The sequence below is a fragment of the Emydura macquarii genome, unplaced genomic scaffold, assembly GCF_026122565.2.
Source record: "Emydura macquarii macquarii isolate MOO-44397 ecotype Brisbane River unplaced genomic scaffold, CSIRO-AGI_Emac_v2 contig_2699, whole genome shotgun sequence".
Classification (NCBI taxonomy): domain Eukaryota; kingdom Metazoa; phylum Chordata; order Testudines; family Chelidae; genus Emydura; species Emydura macquarii.
In genome coordinates this window covers 1,695,534-1,713,163 of record NW_027132836.1, presented here as the reverse complement: position 1 = coordinate 1,713,163, position 17,630 = coordinate 1,695,534, and the positions used below count along the sequence as shown (strand labels likewise).

Here is a 17,630-nt window from a genome sequence, read left to right as displayed (position 1 = left end):
AGGGCAAATTCTGCCCTAATTTATGCATATGTGGTTGATATCCATGACATAAATTAGGCTATAAATTAGCCCTAAATTAGACCCCTCTCTCTCTCTGTATATATAGTTTGTCTATCTTATGTATTAGGTATTTGGGTTCTCATCTACAAACATGGAAGTGTTTAAAGTTAAGTAGATGCATAGTTAAGCATGTACATAAGTATTTGCAGAATAGGGGCAACTAAATTATATATTTGTGACTTTTTATTTTTATTATTAATTTTACTAATCATTTAGGGCTCCGTTCAGCAAACACACACAAATAACTTTTGCAGGAACAGGATACAATATTGCCAGCTCCAAGTAGCATTATTATCTGTCCAAATTTTCCAAGGATCATCACTTTTTTGAGGTAGCTATCTTGAGAAATTTGTAAGGGTACTCACTAAACACTAAACTAAACACTAAACGCTGCCAGATTCCCGTTTTATGGGCTGTCCCATTTTATGGAAGTCCTGTTTTTTTGGTACCTCAGAGATGGCAACCGTAAACTCAATAATTAAAAAATTATGAGTCAGGACCCCCAAAATGACAAGATTGGTTAAAAAACACAAGACTAAAAAAAAGGGGGGGGGATTCTTTTTATTTTTATTTAGATTTCTCTGGCTTTAGGGTATACAGTATTTGCTTAATCTGTTCAAGCTTTTCTCTGCATCCAGGGCTAGAAACTACTTTTAAAAAATTATTTATTTAATGAAAGCTATGATTCTCATGAAATCTCTTGATTCCAGCAGGCGGGCCTTCAATAAAAATACCAAATATCTCAAGACTCACTATAAAATTAAAAAAGTATGCAACACTGCATAGTACCACAACTACATATCACTTTATAAAACTTTTACAAAACTCATGTGAATATTACATCTAGAAATGTACAAAATGTAATTATTTTGTTATAGTGATTTTACGTGCACAACTATGTGACACCACCTCAGATGGGATTAAAGTCATTTAAAGTGAAATGATGTATATGGAACAGCAGCTCAAACCCTGTTGTCTAGGTATAAAATACCATATGTGCATTCTAATTCATTGTTTCTACTTACAGTTCTGTAGTGGATTACTCAAAAATGAAGCATGTCAAACAAAAATCCATATATGTCAAATGTGAATGTATTTTAAAAGTTAATTTGTGTTATTTCTCTCCACAGAATCTCCAGTTTATAATGGATTCTGGCCATATCAAAAACGTCTTGCAAAAGGGAAGAGTTTAAAGCTTTTATGCTTATACAGTATTGTTTAGAAGAGCAAATTTCTCTCTTTCATTTTCACATTGTGTGCAGTGACACTATTTTTCAGAAAATAGTTAAACCATCAATTCTTATTCATAACCATTTTGATAATTAACTTTTCAGGGTTTATTATAGCACCACACTTTATAGTAATGTTAAAGTTATGGTTAAGTCATCAATTTCCTTTTAATTTTCTATTTTCAGAGACATACAAAATTACCCTTTGAACTGAAATTTATAATGTTTTCAGTTCAAGCTTTTTTTAGAACATTTAAATTTATTAAAAATACACCAGGACAAAAATAGATCTAACTATGCAAAATATTTCCTTTTACTTCAGAAATGTAATAACTGTGGCCCTGATCCTGGAAAGACTTACTCATGTGGCTTAATTTTATGCACATTAATGGTACCACCGAAATCAATGAGACTACTCACATAAGTAAAGTTAAGAATGTACTTAAATTGGTATACATGAACTGTTACACAAATAATGAAGTAAAGCTGTTAAAAATCTGCATTTAGTTTAGTTATATTTATAATGTGAATTAGAGGTTTTTTCCTACAGGTAGATTTAACTGAAGTATAACTTTCACATGGTAAATTTGGAATGGTGAATAAATTATTGCATATTTGGATATTGTGAAAGAAATGAAGAGAAACTTAAGTGACAGTTCAACTCGTAGCACAGCAGGTATCAATCACTTTTTATTACTGTACAATTTGAAAATCATTTTATTGATGTATTTACCCAATTCTGCAAACGCCTACTACTGAGCCAGATCCCAGTTCTCAAATAGAGCTCCACTAAACATGTATCTTATTGGAAGGCTGAGGCTACAGTGGACTCAGTGGAACCATTCACAGAGTGAAAGTTTAGCACATGCGTAAATGTTTGCAGTAGTGGGGTATTAGATTGAAAACACTTCAGGGCAAGGGCCTTGTCTTCCTTATGAAGTCCCACACTTTCAGGTGATGTAAAATAAATAATAAATTAATAAAAATGGATATAAATGTTAATTAAGAAATTATCATTTACCCATTTTACGAATGCAAAATGTAGATTGTGTATCCCTTAGCCAGAAGAATTTGGTGGCTTTCCAATACTAAACAATACATTTATTTTAATTTATATTTAGGTTGTCTGCCTATACCACTATTCAATCAGAAAAAAAGAACCAGACAGCCACTCACTTCAAATCCACTTAAAAATGAGCCAAGTACCAGTGCTGAGATTCATAGTTATGACTTTTCTGCCAGAACAATGGGTAAATAAAATATTTTAAAAACAGCATTTAAAACAATTTTAATTTTAACTTTATCATAACATTTTTAAAAAGTTTTAAGTCATTTTTGTCTAGAGCTCATAAGCATGCTTTAAGTTTTTTATAGAAAAATACATTTTGTAAAAGAAAAATATGTTCTACTCTTTTCTGTCCTACAGTAAGTTTTTCTCCTCTGTATAACTAAGCCCTTTTAATATGTGCCTGCAGGGAGGTTGACTTTTTTCTGTTTTAGAGAATGAAGTAGCATACTGGCATTTAAATGGAGCCTCTTGAAACTGTGACCTTTTGTTTTCAGTTGGTTTCAATAGAAATTCAAGGTCCATGTTACAGGAAGGAACATTTATAGTGTGCTATTGTAGTCATGTAAAAGAGAAATAATCTGTCCGCAATATTGTGTTTTTAAAAGGTTATGACATAGAATTCTGTCAGGATTATTTATTGTCATCATTGTTATCCCTACTAGTACTACTTAAAATAAAAATTTCTTTGTGCTAACTATGGACAGTTCTAAAACTGGTAGCTTAAGCATCAGTTAGAAAAAAAGGTATATTAAAATATTGCCCATCCTCTGTGTTATATCCCTGGAGCTGGGTGATGTGGGTCAATCAGTGCCCCTCCCCTCCAACTGGCCAATGGGTGCTGAAGACTCCAATAAGATGTGGGAGGAAGCACCTGGTGTCCCTCAGCATGAGTGTCCCTCCCTCACTACTGGGACTGTCACCTTTTCCTGCCAGCTCCATCAAGTTCCCTCATCTGTTGAAGCAGGTGGGCGGCATTTGGATACTTATGCAGAAAGTACATACATACGTCTTTGCAGGAGAGAGCCTAAATATATTTAGCACATAAACGTATTTTAATTTTTATCCATATGCCATCCTTTGTCTTTTAAGAATTAGGGTGGGAAGTTGCAAAGCCAGAGCTGTCTCAGCTACAGAAAAAAACAAACAGTGGGTATGTAAAAACAAAGTTTTTTGTCTTCTAGTTTTCTTTTAGTGACTTACTCATTTCATTATTTCATAAAACACGGTTCACGTGTTTAACCTATAATCAGACTGCTACTTTGTCATTCTAACATTTAAACTGTTTCTCTGAAAGCCAAATAGAACATTCTATGGATCCTTCCTTGTTGAAACATCAAAACACATCAAAGCCCAATATGTCTAATACTGGAAAGAACCTGAATATTTTGAGGTTGGTAAAATTTGGAATATCACAAGAAAGGAATAATACTTATTCTCATGTGAAATTACATCTGATATTTGTTATATGATTCCATGTTCTTGTAACATTCAAAAGAAACTTTCTGAATCTCAGATCATCACGATGCTCCCTAGCCTGTATTCTGGTTCTGAGCTAATACACGTTGAAATTAATGAAAAATCTTTCCTTTGACTTCAGTGCACTTTGGATCAGGCCTAGAAGCCTAATCCTGCAGTCTTTACCCAGGAAGCACTGTAATACTCAATGAAATTTTGCCTATCAGACAACTCTGATTTAGCAATGTGCTCATCTAATTTATCTTTTAACTAATAATTTATTTCTAATGATACATCAGCCTCTTTGGGCATGATTACCAGGTATGTACATGCAGAATGTATTTTGTACACTTTCAAACCAAATTTGAATTTGTATTTCAATAGTTCCAATTCAGCAAAACATTGTCTCTTTGTTGAATCAGGAGTAAATTGATAACTGGTATGAATGAATACAATCTGTTGTTAAAATTCCAAAACATATACTGCACACATGAAGGGTCTGTTCCTGCCTCCACTCCATAGACCATATAATGCCATGAATTTTCCAGCAGAACTATTTAGTCATGCTGAATTCTGCTTAAAATTTGGTGGTCTTATATAGCCTCATGTGCCATATTCCTATTGACTAAATTGGGAGTCCTGGGTATGAAATGAGGGCAATTGTTGCCCATTATTTATACAGAAAAATGTTTAAGCAAACTTTAATCTTAATTGGAAAGTCATTACTGAGCCTTATTATAATCCAGGCAAAGGCTGCTTGGGGCTGTGTTTTTTTGGAGGCCTCACTTCCCATGGAAACAACCCCACGCACAGGATAGTTTCTATCTCTTTCTATTTCCTGCTGTAAGACCAGTAGGAGGGTAAATTTCTTTCTGACAAGACTCCTCTAACAGCATAACTTTACCTCCAGTGGCAGGACTGGAGGTAGAAGTAGTTCAGTGGCTTTCTTTATGAAGTATAAAATCCTGAAATCATTACGCCAGCCTTAGAGCCTATTGTAGGAGTGATTTTCGAGTAGAGACCGTGAGGTGGGGGTTCACGAACGTATTATTTTCTATCATTTGGAGAACTTGCATTTACAGCGTATTAAATTTGAGAATATCATTAAGGCCTTATTCCGGAAAGGATCCCTACTCAGGACATCAGTTAAGCACATGTTTAAAGCCCATTGAAGTTAATGCGACTTAAGCACATGTAAAATTAACCACGTGCTTAATCGCTATCCTGAATAAGGATGAAATTAAGCACATGTCTAAGTGCTTTACCTGGGCTTAAAGAAATACGGTTTTTTTTTTAAAAATAGGTCACAGAATAATTTATGGAATGCATGTATTTACATTTTGACTATGCAGGTCAAAATTTCAATAGGCATTGTGATATTGAACCATATATAATGTTGCACTGCAGGGCAGAAGAAAAGAATACCAATGCTAACGTTTGGAACAGAAATGAGCATATGTCGCCATGTAGCAGAACCAATTTAATATCTGATAGTGGAATAATTCGAAAGTTTGAGAATACCTCAAATAGTCTGAGAACTGTTCAGGAACTTAAACTGCCTGCCCATCATAAAACATCTCAGCATATTGAAACAACTGTAACAGGACAAATATGCTCATCCAAAGCGCAATGGCCAGTTATATCCAGCACCACATCAAGAGGTCTGCAGGATCGTAGTCCAGCATATAAATTTAAACATAATATTCAACAAAGTAAAGTTAATGAAAAACAATTTGATCATGTTCCAGAAGACAAAATGATTCAGGTAAAATTTTGGAGAGTAGGAAGGGGAGAATTACAGGCCTCAGGACATACCTGTGGGGGGAGGGAAAGTTGTTTGAGGGAAGATGAAACCTCCATGAATTCTAGATGCTTAGCTGAACCCTCAACTTTGGAAGGCCTTGGAATTAAGATTTTCATATTAAAATAACCTAAAATTTCCAAGCGTTTGCAAACAATTACCACTATGCCCTATAATCACATACACACCCTGGTCAGACTCTTGCTCAGAGTCCTGACTTCTTAGAATTTGTCCCAGGAAATTTTGTTGAAATGTTGGCAGCTACATTTTTGGATTTGTATTAAAGGAAGACATATCCTCACTTTAATGTAATTTATTGAAATAATTTTTACTACTGAAATAAAATTATGCTTCTTCAAGTCACATGTTGTGAAGGATGCAATAGAGTGATAATAGTGGTTCTTATTCTTCAGCTGTTTGCTGAATGGTAAAGAGTTGCTCTGCTTGTAGAAAAGCTGGCGTTGTCTCCTAATTTCTGTAGTTGAAATTCTTTTCTGTAAGGAGAACAAATATATCTCTTTGTGAATATTGTACTTTAGTTTACTCTTATGCATTTACAAAACCTTTTCCAAATCTGTTGGCACACTTCACAACTCTTGTTAATGCAGCTTGTTAATAGAAATAAAAATGCTGACTGATTTTAGAAGTTTAATCTACCCTTCTGTTCTTTAAACTCTTACTTTTGCTGTATTCCTCACTTTCTTTCTTTCTTTCTTTCTTTCTTTCTTTCTTTCTTTCTTTCTTATTTTGCTAAATACAACTTCTCTATCAAAAATAGCATAAATTTAGAGTAAGCAATGTTTCCATTACTTATGTTTTTAACAATTAAAATCCCATTCTCTCTAAAGATATAACTTACTTTCTCTCTGTACTCCCATGTCATGCTCTACACTCACCAATGAATGATAGTCATCTCTTTGGTCAGTGTTGACTCCTATAGTAGTACAGTATAAATTTAAAAATAGCTGTTCATGATTTATTAGATTTATTTGTGTATGTTTTAGCCAACTGCTAGTCATGACTTTGTTTCTATCTGATACTCAGCATGAAATAGATTGCACAAATTTGTGTGTTTCAAGCATGTTTATATTATTTCTTTGTCTTGCCAGCAATTTTTGTCCACTTGACTGGACTCAAATCAGTTGCCTGGTGCATATGCATGGGAACTTGTCAAGTCCTACTTATTCTCTCCATCTAGTGTGGATTCTGGGACTTGTGTTTTAAAGTCATTTAAACACATTAAGAAAATCCAATTCCTAAATAAAATCTTCATTTTATGAAATGCCTTTTGTATGGGTGTGGGTGTGAAGGAGGGTTGAGTGAACACTGTTTTTAATAGGGGTACTTATTTATTTGAACAGAAAGAGTAGTCTATTGTATGATTTTTGTGATATCATAAAACCAAGTTGTATTGGACAGTTGTTTATTGGTGCTTTATAAATCTAAATAAATTAAATAACATGTTCATTTTAAATTCTGGATAATTAATATATGAACAGTATGTAACTGTCTATCTGACTTTAAAGACAGTAAAAATCTCTATTTAACTTGAGTTCTCATCTTCCCCTGAAAGAAAGTTCCAGCATATCAATTAAAACTTAAAGAAAAAGACAATTCTCTGCGAATTATATGTGCAGTCATTGAAAGTATGAAGCATTGGAGCCAGTATACTTATAAAACTGCACTATTATTTGAAGTGTTAGGTATGTATAGTAGTTTATACTAGTAGTATAAAGTAGTATAAAGTAGTATAGTTTATAGTTAAAAATATTGGTGGGTCAATCCCACAAAGACAATGAAGTTTTTATTAAAGAACAACAATAGTCAAAATATTTAAAGAACCAATTCTCAAATTTTGATTAATATTTGACCCATTTCCATTTTAATACTGGCATGAGCTTCTAATTAATTTTATATCCAACATCAAAAGTGACCAAAATATGACCATGACAAAACTAAAAGTATTATTGGCCTACATCATTTAAACTCTCCCCATCTTAATATTTGTACTATTGTCTTTATTTCTGTTATAATATTTTCTAGCTAAGGTTCAAGGGCAATATAAAATGAATTGAGGTAATTTAATCAGTGGTTTAAGCTGATGTAAAGACAAGTAGAGTTTCCAGCATATGAGAACTCTACTGGGAAGTTGGTAGCAGCAAAAGCAATAACTCCACTTGCAACCACAAACACCACTTACAGGTGGGTACAAAGGTAGAGGTGTAGAGGACAGCACATCATCAAAAGCGAGCTGCCTGAAAAGGGGGATGGCGATGGCGGCTAGAGAGTGCAGATGTAGCTCTGTGAAGAATTTCCTTTTAATAGAGTTCTCATGTAATGTGATACAAATTAAAAATGCCTCCTTCATTTGAAGGAACCCTTATACAGAGCAGAGGTGAAAACACAACCTGAACTCCAAAGACAAGAATTTCCCTGATTCAGGAAAGTGCACTTTACATCTCTCTGAAACTACTATCTAAAACTTGTCTATACTTAGAAAACTAGGGCAGAATTTTAGTGGTGAATCTTGGAATTTTGTCTATAAAATTTAAACTCTTTGATAAAACAATGAGCCCAACCTAAATTCTTCATATACCCAAGAGACAAATCCACACTTTACAACATCAATTAAGAATGTATTAGCAGATTTTCTTTCTATTTTTCATAATAATGTTTATGCATATTTTTGCATATACAATTATTTGAAATAAAAATTGCTCACCTGAGTGAACTATGGTGCAGTGTTTTAGTCATAAAACCCAGTTTGCCAAAATTCTAGCAAGGATTATATATACTTGTTATTAAATAGTATATAGCCAACAGAACAGATACAGGATTATTACATTTTTTAAAGAATTAAAATAATTAAATCTTGAGACATTATTTAGGCTAAGAAACAGAAAGAAAATTTGCATTGAATTATCCAGCTAGCAAAGGAACCAGAATTCTGCAATAACTTTTTAATATAATTAATCTGGGAATCAATCCAATCCAAACCTGGAGTTCTTCTAAATTTGAATTATTTTTGCAACCTATTTCACTTTTAATTTTTACTGACAATACATTAAAATAGAATTTGACAAAGGAAACTAGGGATGACTAATTGTTTTAGAAGTTGGGGGTGGCTGGGGATACCAAATGTAACATGAACTCATGGACCTTTTACATTGGAAATGTGGGTTACAAATAGTAATTTTAATGATTTAGAATTGATTTGCATATGAGCAAGTACAGCTTTAAGAAAACTGGATCTCTCTTGCACCTGTACTTAGGGAGCTAATCAGTTTATAATCACGCTCATGGAAAAGCACAGTTTTTCACCTACTTCACAGAGACAAAATATGTGTTTACTATTAGTGTGCCATAAATAGCACTTAATTTGCAGTAGAATTCCCACTGATGTCCGTGGGAGCTATGCTAGCTAGAAGACACATCAATATGTTCCTTAATATTTTTGTCTATTGAATATTAATGCCACTTAATCTTTGTAGAGCACAGGCTTTAATAGTGCTCTAATGTTTACATCCTGGTTTACTTCTTGACATATTGTTTAGGCACACTTGATTCTGCAGTCACACCTGGAGCATATGGAGCAAAAAGTTTTGTCTTGAGAGATGGAAAGGAGAGTCTGTCATGTGTATTTTATGAAATTGTAAGTATTTTCTGTGTTTATACAAATATACTATCTGTGGTGTGGTTAGGAGGTTAATAATATGTATTCTTTTAAAAACTAACTTCTAATGTATAAAAGAAAATTAAAAGCTGCATTGTTCACTTCTCATACAAAGTGAACAAACTGCTTATTAGGTCTGTGGCAGTAAATACAGTTGCAGTTTGTGCAAGCCCAAGCCCCTGTTTTGCCAAAGCTTGTTGAGATATGTTTGTATGAGTGTCCTGGGGCTTTCTCAGATCAAATTAATTTTGAGAAGAGTTTGTTTAGGTCGTGGAAAGATGGATTGGGATTTTTGAAGGGAAACAACTATAAAGCAGAGAAGTTCAGGGGCAATGTTCATTCTTTTTCAAGGTGTGCTCTGCATATTTTTATTTGCAGGTTACTGCTGCTGAGTTTTGGGAGCCCTCTAGAAAAGGTGTACCTGTTTGGATTGCATGAGCATGCCTTAATAGCACTGACTAGTCAGAAATGAGGCTGTAAAAGGGCCATGTGGTTCTAGGTTGCCTTAATTGCCTTCTATCTATGGCTAGCTGAAGTTGTAGGAAAATCCTCTTTGTACCCAGAGGAGTTTTATATATATAATTTGGCCAAAGTTCAATTCTTCTCACAAAGGACATATAGCAGGAAGTATTCTGTTACTTCAGTTTGTTGTTTAATTTTTTTGGAAAGGTAATTTGTGCATACCTCAGGCTAAACTTGGGCCAGAGTTATTGTGAGTCTTTTGTCAGTGAGAACCCAGTATCTCTTCTTTCTATTCACTGTGAAGATATCTTTTCATGTAGCTTCCTTGTACTTAGCAGCTTCCCTGAGAATATATTCTCTTCTGTAGCTCCCTTCCTTGCAATAGAACCCACTTTTCGTAAGAATTGTGGGGACAGCAACTGACAAAAGAACTCCTTGTGGTGCAACTCCTGTGCAGCGATGCTGCCAGAGTGTGGTGAAGAACTGCAAGGGACCGTGGAACTGACATGGCCCATCAACATTACCTAGCCTCTAGGGAATCCCCTAATAACACTATTATTCTTCAGACATTTAGACTAAGGTTAATGTCAGAAAAGGGAAATAATGTTAACTTTTTATTATTATGCTTTTGAAATAGGATCGGGAGCTTCCAAGACTAATTAGAGGTCGAGTCCACAGGTGCATGGGAAACTATGACACAAAAAGGAACATCTTCAAATGTGTCTCCGTAAGACCTGCCACTGCTGTAGAACAAAGAACTTTCCAAGAATTTGTTAAAACTTCAGATTTTGAGATGAGAGAATGTGTGAAAATAATGAATGAAATTTAAAGTAATGTTTATTTAAGCAGTAGTTTAAAGTTGAGGTCACACTCCTCTTGATCAATAACCATAAAGGCTGCACATCTTGAGCATTTACAAAAGCTCATATTAAAAGTATTCTTTTATTAAATACTTGAAAACACAATTATAATATGACTTATGTAAAAATTAAAATAAAATTGTTTCTGTTTGTTTCTACCATTATATTTCTTTGTTTACTGTGCTAGATTTTTTTGTTGTATGGTTTGTTAGATTTCACTGAAGGAATATGGATCAAATTATAAACTGTTGGTTACAAGTACATGGCTTTATACATACTCTCAACTTTTAGCTAAAGTGGGCCAAATCATATGCCCTGAATGTAAACAATGAATGAAGGTGAATGTTGATACTGGACACTTAGTGATCAGTGTGAATACCAGTGAGACACGGTACGCCTGATTTGCAGATCAATAAGGTTTAATGTGCAAGGTTTTCTATAGATATACTAGTTGAATACAAAACCTAAAATTAACTACAATATATCATACTCAATAAGCCTGGAGAGCTAAGCAGTTACTCAGAAGGCTGAATACAGGAACGACTTTGTTCAGGGGTCTCTCCAAGGAGTCAGTGACCTCTAGTCTGACCGGCAGCACCTCCGGCGGAGTCAGGTGTTGATGGAGTGCGCCCGTTTGTCTAAATAGTAACTTCTTATACCCTTCCATAAACAGCTTTCACCTAATTACCTCTCTACTCATTATCATATATACTAATTATCTACACTGGGTTTTCACCTTTAACTACATTCTATTTTCACCATGATAATTGGGGTCATCAAAACAACATCTGGTGATAGGAGGGGTGATGTAAAAATATGCTCCTTGGGAAAAAAAAGTGTATCCCCAGACATTCAAGGATAACTTGTTCCCATCGCCATTATCTATGTGCAGCTGCAAGCAATACATGTTGTGTATTTTGTCTTGTTATGTGCCGTGGTATGCAGAAACTGAGACATCTACAAGGTTACTCAGTAGTCCTATTCATCTCTGCCAACTGGAAGATGTCATGCTACAGGGGTCAGAATAGCCAAGCAAGCAACTGAGGCTATGCTAGGCCTGCAGGACAGTGGTCAAGCAACTCAAATTATACTGGGCCTCCAACAGTGGAGGGAGCACCCCTTTCACAGCATAGTTTCCCACCCCTTTTATCTAACCATGTGGGTACAACTCTATGACCAACAGAGGGCTGAACTGGGAGATGTGCATTCCCTCTTCCACCAAGCCCACAGGCAATCCATTGAAGAGTTAATAATTTAGCCTTAGCCCTTTAAGGGGAAAGGAGTAGGGGAGAATCATGGGCTGGAGCAAATGCAGAAGCCTGGGGACTCTCCATAGATGGTCTTGGCTTGTAGAGGATCTCAAAATAGCTGAGGGTTTAGGGCTGAATCCTTTGTCCACCTGGAGGGGAATCCTGTTCACCCAAAGAAATGATCGACAGGATCCTCAGACCATTTTCATCCCCTTGGGCGTTGCCTGTTGGTTTATCCATAGGAGGATCCTATGGATCCTCAAGTCAGAAATTTACTGAGAATTAAATACATTTTCCTGAATTCCAAGCTATATATATGGTCATTCAGGGCAAGTGTAAGTAACAGGAGTAAAATAAGGAACTAATTTCATCATTAACCTAAATGGCTTAGAAAAATCAGAAAATCAATTCTAAACGAGTTTGTTTCTTTTTAGTTACATTTGTTCCAAGAAATTATTTTTGATAAAATAACTACTTTTATTTCAAAATATTAACCCTATATTTCATATAAAGAATAAATATTTTTTAAATTGATTTTCATTGGTGGTAAACATAAATCATATGTACACTTATATTCTAACTGGCTCTGAACACTGGATGAAAATCAGCGCAAAGCCTATTCACTCCTGTAGTCTCACTTAAGTCTGCAAAATAGGTATCTGTCAGAAAAGTTGAGGCCAGCATTGAAATGAGGCTGCAGAAGTTGCCTTCCTTTTTCTGGCTCTCCAAAAACCCATGTAGAAGCTTTTCTACAGGACAATGTAACAGGCACTGCTGAGATGTTCTGGGATGAAGCCTATTTTAGGTATTTATCTGGTCTCCATTATTGTAGTACCCAACTGCCTCAAGCTTTAATGTATCCCCAACACCCATGGGAAGTAGGGAAGTACTATTGTCCTTATTTTACAGATGAGCGACTGAGACACAGCAACAGTAAATGAATTGCCCAAGGCTGGGCAGGAGGTGGAGGAAAGAGTAGGGAACGGAACCTGGTTCTCCCAAGTCCCAGGATAACAGCCTAACAACTGGATTATTATTTGTACAGGCCAGTGATCACGGACTATATATTTATATGCCTATGCTCCTGTACACAGACACCTATATAGATTATTCCTATTGTTGCCATTTCCTTAACCCTCAGTCTCTTTCCTTAAAGTAATTGTGTGCATCAGATCTGACTGCAACTGTAAAATAAAAGCAAAGTCATGAAATAGTGAACAGTGTGAATTATTTTATTATACAGTGTTGGCAATTGTAAATTTCACATTTAAAATAATTGAAATATTTTATTCAACAAGTCAAATACAGAAAACAGTTAATATTCTAAAAAGGAGCCAGCTAGTCAATGCAGAAACACAGTAATGGAAAATACAGCTTTTAGTTACACTTAAAAAATTATATATTTAGAATAAAACTTGAACCTGATCCAGTAAATTTTCTGGTTTTTTAACAAGAAAACTATTATACACAATATAACTCACAGACAATCCTCATTAGAAAAGTGATCTATCAGTGTTAGCAAATGTATTGGTAGTAATTCCCCACATTTAAGTTCCAAAGGAGATTCAGCAATATATGCTTCACTTACTCTGTTCTGAGTCACTTACAGTATGATTTCTACTAGCAGTTATAATTTGGCTCTGAACATGCACCTTTTGCATGGTAGTTCTGTGTACCCCATTTTACATGTCACCAGTCTCCATTAAGTTTACGTTATTTCCTTTCAATGTTTAAAATTATAGAAAGGAAGTTCAATATGGAGGCATTAGTTTTGCTCTTTCTTAGAAAGTGGAAGATGCTGTGGGAAAAACTTGAGTTTTTAACTTGATTATTTTGTTTAAAACACTGAAAATAAATTTTCAATAAGTAGTTTGGTACAGTAATATTGTAAATGTTAAGACCCCTACTGAGAAAATAGTGAAAGTTATAAAGGAATTTCAAACTAGGGGTCCAATCCTGCAAAAATTTACACATGTAAATAACTTTACTCACATATTTAATCCTATTGATTTCAATGGGATTACTGATGGGCACAATTCTGCACACAAGTGAAGTTATGTTTATAAGTGGTGACAGGATGGACTCTCTGTGTCTACTAGATATATTATGGGTATTAATAGAAATCTAAAATAACTTTACTTTTGGTAAGCAATTAAAATCTTTGCAAAAATGTTTTCTAATTTACACTAACAAATCACTTTTTCTAGTGAAACATTAAGTGAACAGTCATAAACATTACACAAAACAGAGAAAAACCCACAGAATACAATTTTTACACATTGTATAACATTTTCAGTGGTTGATGAGAATGTTTTATATATTGATCATGTCTTGTATAATTGTTCTATTGTAAAGGCACAGGTTGGTTAGGAAAGAAAAGCCTGCATCTCTCTCTTTACTTGTGATTATGGGTTTTTTACCTGTTTATTTTCTCACTTTTTACCTTCTGAATTTTATATGAAGCTTTCCAATCTATTCCAGCAATTTATGAAAAGAAGTGCATAAGACACTACTAAAAATGCTACATGCTACATACAGAGAAGACTGAAATATATCCTGTCTTCTTTAAGAGGGCAGAGGAAATTCCTTCAGCCTCATTTTTGTTAAATATTTAGTTACTCTATGACCAAAACCATACAGCTCTCTCTATTTACTTTATTCAGGTTTGAAATATGCATTTTCAAACATGATTAATGTAACTGAATTATATAATAAGTTTATATGCATAATTTGCCCTTTGGAGCTCATGATGCTGTAACAACAGTCAACTACTTTTGAAAATAATTTAATGCTTAATTAATGTGAGTTTGGAAGGCTTAAAAATGCAAACAAGATTGTATAATACTTTGATATGTATTGGAATAAAGTAAAGTGATTGTTCTATCAGTTTCCATTTTCTTCTACTTCCTCAACATTTCTTTATCTGTCCCTTCACACACATTTTTCACAAAAGAAGAAATCCAGGAATAACCATTACTCAGGCTTCAGTAAATAACTAAGAAAGATAGAGAGACAAGGTAGGTGAGGTAGTACGTTTTGTTGCACCAATTGCTGTTAGTGAGAAGAAAAGCTTTTGAGCTTACACAGAGCTCTTCTTCAGCTCTTCTTTCAGAGCTCTGTGTAATCTTGAAAGCTTATCTCTCTTACCAACAGAAGTTGGTCCAATAAAAGATATTACCTCACCCATCTTGTCACTCTAATATCCTGGGACCAACATGGATACAACAACATTGCATACAACTAACAAAGATGACAGATATGATCTGTTGGTTCACAGGACAAAATAAAAAGCTGAAAAGTAAGTTTCAGTATTAAAATATAATCTAAGAGGTTCAGTTCTTTACTAGTAAATATTAAAAATAAATAACATCCTGATGACCTAGGTATCGGATAGAAATTTTATTGTAATTTTAAAGGAGAAATATGGCAATGGAGTAATATTAGAACCCAATCATTCTTTTGTTTAAGGCAAGTGGTGCATTTGTTTGAATCCTTGGTGGTAATGAAACTAAAAATGCCATTGCTAGAACTAGACTTCATAAATTTCACACAAAAAATACCCATCAGATGTGGCTTTTTTTCTAGTCAACATTACATTGGATGATATTGAGTCAGAGTCTGCCATGCATACTCACATTGAGTAGTATTTTACTCCATAAGAAATCACATTCTCATAGAGCAAGATACTATTCAGCATGTGTAAGGCTATTATACTCTGGTCCTTTCTGCTTTGCATCATGATGAAATGTATACAAGGAGCTTTGCCATCAGACACGTATGTTTTGTAAATGAAGTCTTTACATTACAGGCTTATAAAAACCCTAAACTATAAATAATTGTATATAATTCTATGCAAAATTATAATCCAAGAACTATGGTAAAACAAATGCACTTCTCCTCTTAATATATTTTTCTCCTTTTTAAACTATTTTAATATTGAGCTTTTTGAAAAGGTTAGATCTTTTTAGCAAAAAGTGAGCTAAAATGTATAGCAATCTCTATGGAGGCTATACTTCCCAATTTTTAGACCAGTACTAAAAAGTGTGCCTACAAATGACAATATTTGGACACACTCCTAATATGCACTGATTAAAAACAAACAAACAAACACACTTGTTCTTGCATACAACTTTTTCCATAGATAAGCTTCATTTTAGACCATGGTTACTAGCAGGCTTTTCCCCACTCATAATAATTATAACAAAATATCATTATCAGATTTAAAATTATTGGGTTCATAAAAGTTTTGACATTTAATAACATATAAAAGAGAATTGAGGCTTTTAACAGGTTTACTGTTTTGAGACATAAACTAAACTGTTTGGGAGGTAGACAGATGTTTTGAGGATAAACAGATTTTTTGACTAAGGCATTAAGCCATTATAAGTTTAGAGCAGTATAAAGGCTGCTAATTAATCTTATTTCAGTTCCAGAGTGTTAGCTTCTCATGCTTACGGAAGACTATCAATGCACTTTTGGTCTTTGTGATTCTGACCCTTTCTCTCCCTCTCTCTTTTTTTTTTTTTTTTTAAGCCATACAGCTAAAAGGAAGTGCTATAATACTTTCTGCCATTGATTGTAGACAGGAATGTTTTGTTGTTAAATACTAATAAAATACTATAAAATAGTAGGTATTGGAGTTGGAGATATGTGCTCTTTTGGTGCATATTTTGCAAAGAATGGTAAAAAGACAGATAACATGACTCCAACAATTGCCAACATGTACCCCCATCCAATCTGGCAGTCTCCTGCATAGTAGATGCCTGAATTCTCACAGAATTTCTTCACTGTAGCAGAGTTGAGACCAAAAGGATAAACCAAAAGTCCAGATGCCATGATGAACACTAGAGGAAAAAAAAGAGAAATCAAGTTTTAATAAACACTGAATTCATTTGAAAAATATTTTTTATTTTCAGTGGGCAAATCTTGGTTTAGTTCAGGCCAATGGCAACTTTTCCACCGACTTAAAAAAGACTATGATTTGTCTCAGATTTTTTTTCTTTTTTCATTATCAACTTTTCTGGGATAGAAATTTTGTACATACAGTAGCACGTGAGCCGATGAGCCTAAAGTAGAATGAAAAGATGGTACAAATAACACAAAGTTCAAGTCCTTTCTTGAAATGACATCATTGGGCTTGCTACCTGAAATTGTTCATTCTGCTGGTTCTTTTTTTACCCCCAGTTTAGGCCTTACTAGACCTTTGTAGCTGTAGGGAGAAATCATAGTGAGAAGACCAGGAATGATATATAATTACATGGTGAATGTATGCAAAGATGTAGCTATTTTCAAACACCTCACTGGCACTAAGCAGAAAGTTGTGAATTGAGCCCTAAACTTGTATGACACGTGATGAATAGTATTTGGCTTCAGTGTTGTTTTCACCTTTTGATGTATTTTTCCTAATGCTTTGTCCTTTCACATTTTTCAAAAAATAAAAAAGATTCTGCCATACTCTTCTTGAGTTACATGTTAAACTAATAGGACTGTAAGTAAAAAGTGCCTTGTAGTTGCAAATCACGGCATCTGTGATCAACAGTTATTGTTCTTTTAACATTAATGTGTAAGACAAAGAGTACAATTACACAGATAAACAAATATATCAGATGAACTGTTATCTATGCTGCATTATTCAGCAGATGGTGTAGATAGAAACTATACTACTTAAAGAAAAAATCATTGCCAGTTAGCTATTAGTAGAAGTCAAGAACTAGCTTCCGCAATATATAATGAAAATTTTTCATATTTTAATGTCATGGGTACGTAATTTG

At 34.2% G+C, this 17,630-nt stretch overlaps 2 protein-coding genes across 2 annotated transcripts in view; one reads left to right on the top strand and one right to left on the bottom strand.

Moving 5' to 3' along the window:
* Positions 1–1,922: 1,922 nt before the first annotated feature.
* Positions 1,923–10,578, top strand: SPATA22 (spermatogenesis associated 22). The gene is made up of 8 exons (XM_067566037.1): positions 1,923–1,965; positions 2,411–2,539; positions 3,448–3,508; positions 3,653–3,748; positions 5,221–5,578; positions 7,188–7,317; positions 9,169–9,266; positions 10,387–10,578. Exons 1-8 carry the CDS (start codon positions 1,923–1,925, stop codon positions 10,576–10,578), a joined length of 1,107 nt encoding a protein of 368 aa, XP_067422138.1.
* Positions 10,579–13,075: 2,497 nt separating this feature from the next.
* Positions 13,076–17,630, bottom strand: part of LHFPL7 (LHFPL tetraspan subfamily member 7) — a 138,845-nt gene continuing 134,290 nt past the window's right edge. The window contains exon 3 of the mRNA XM_067566035.1: positions 13,076–16,703. Within this exon, the coding sequence (XP_067422136.1) occupies positions 16,477–16,703 (227 nt within the window). The 3' untranslated portion in view covers positions 13,076–16,476. The remainder of the gene's footprint in view (positions 16,704–17,630) is intronic.

What these genes read in the sequence shown, in the direction of transcription:
- SPATA22 (XM_067566037.1), top strand. Translation starts at nt 1,923, where the DNA reads ATGAAGAGAAACTTAAGTGACAGTTCAACTCGTAGCACAGCAG. An exon ending in TTCAACTCGTAGCACAGCAG is followed by an intron (nt 1,966 to 2,410) that starts GTATCAATCACT and finishes ATTTATATTTAG; the next exon opens with GTTGTCTGCCTATACCACTA. An exon ending in CAGAAGACAAAATGATTCAG is followed by an intron (nt 5,579 to 7,187) that starts GTAAAATTTTGG and finishes TTCCCCTGAAAG; the next exon opens with AAAGTTCCAGCATATCAATT.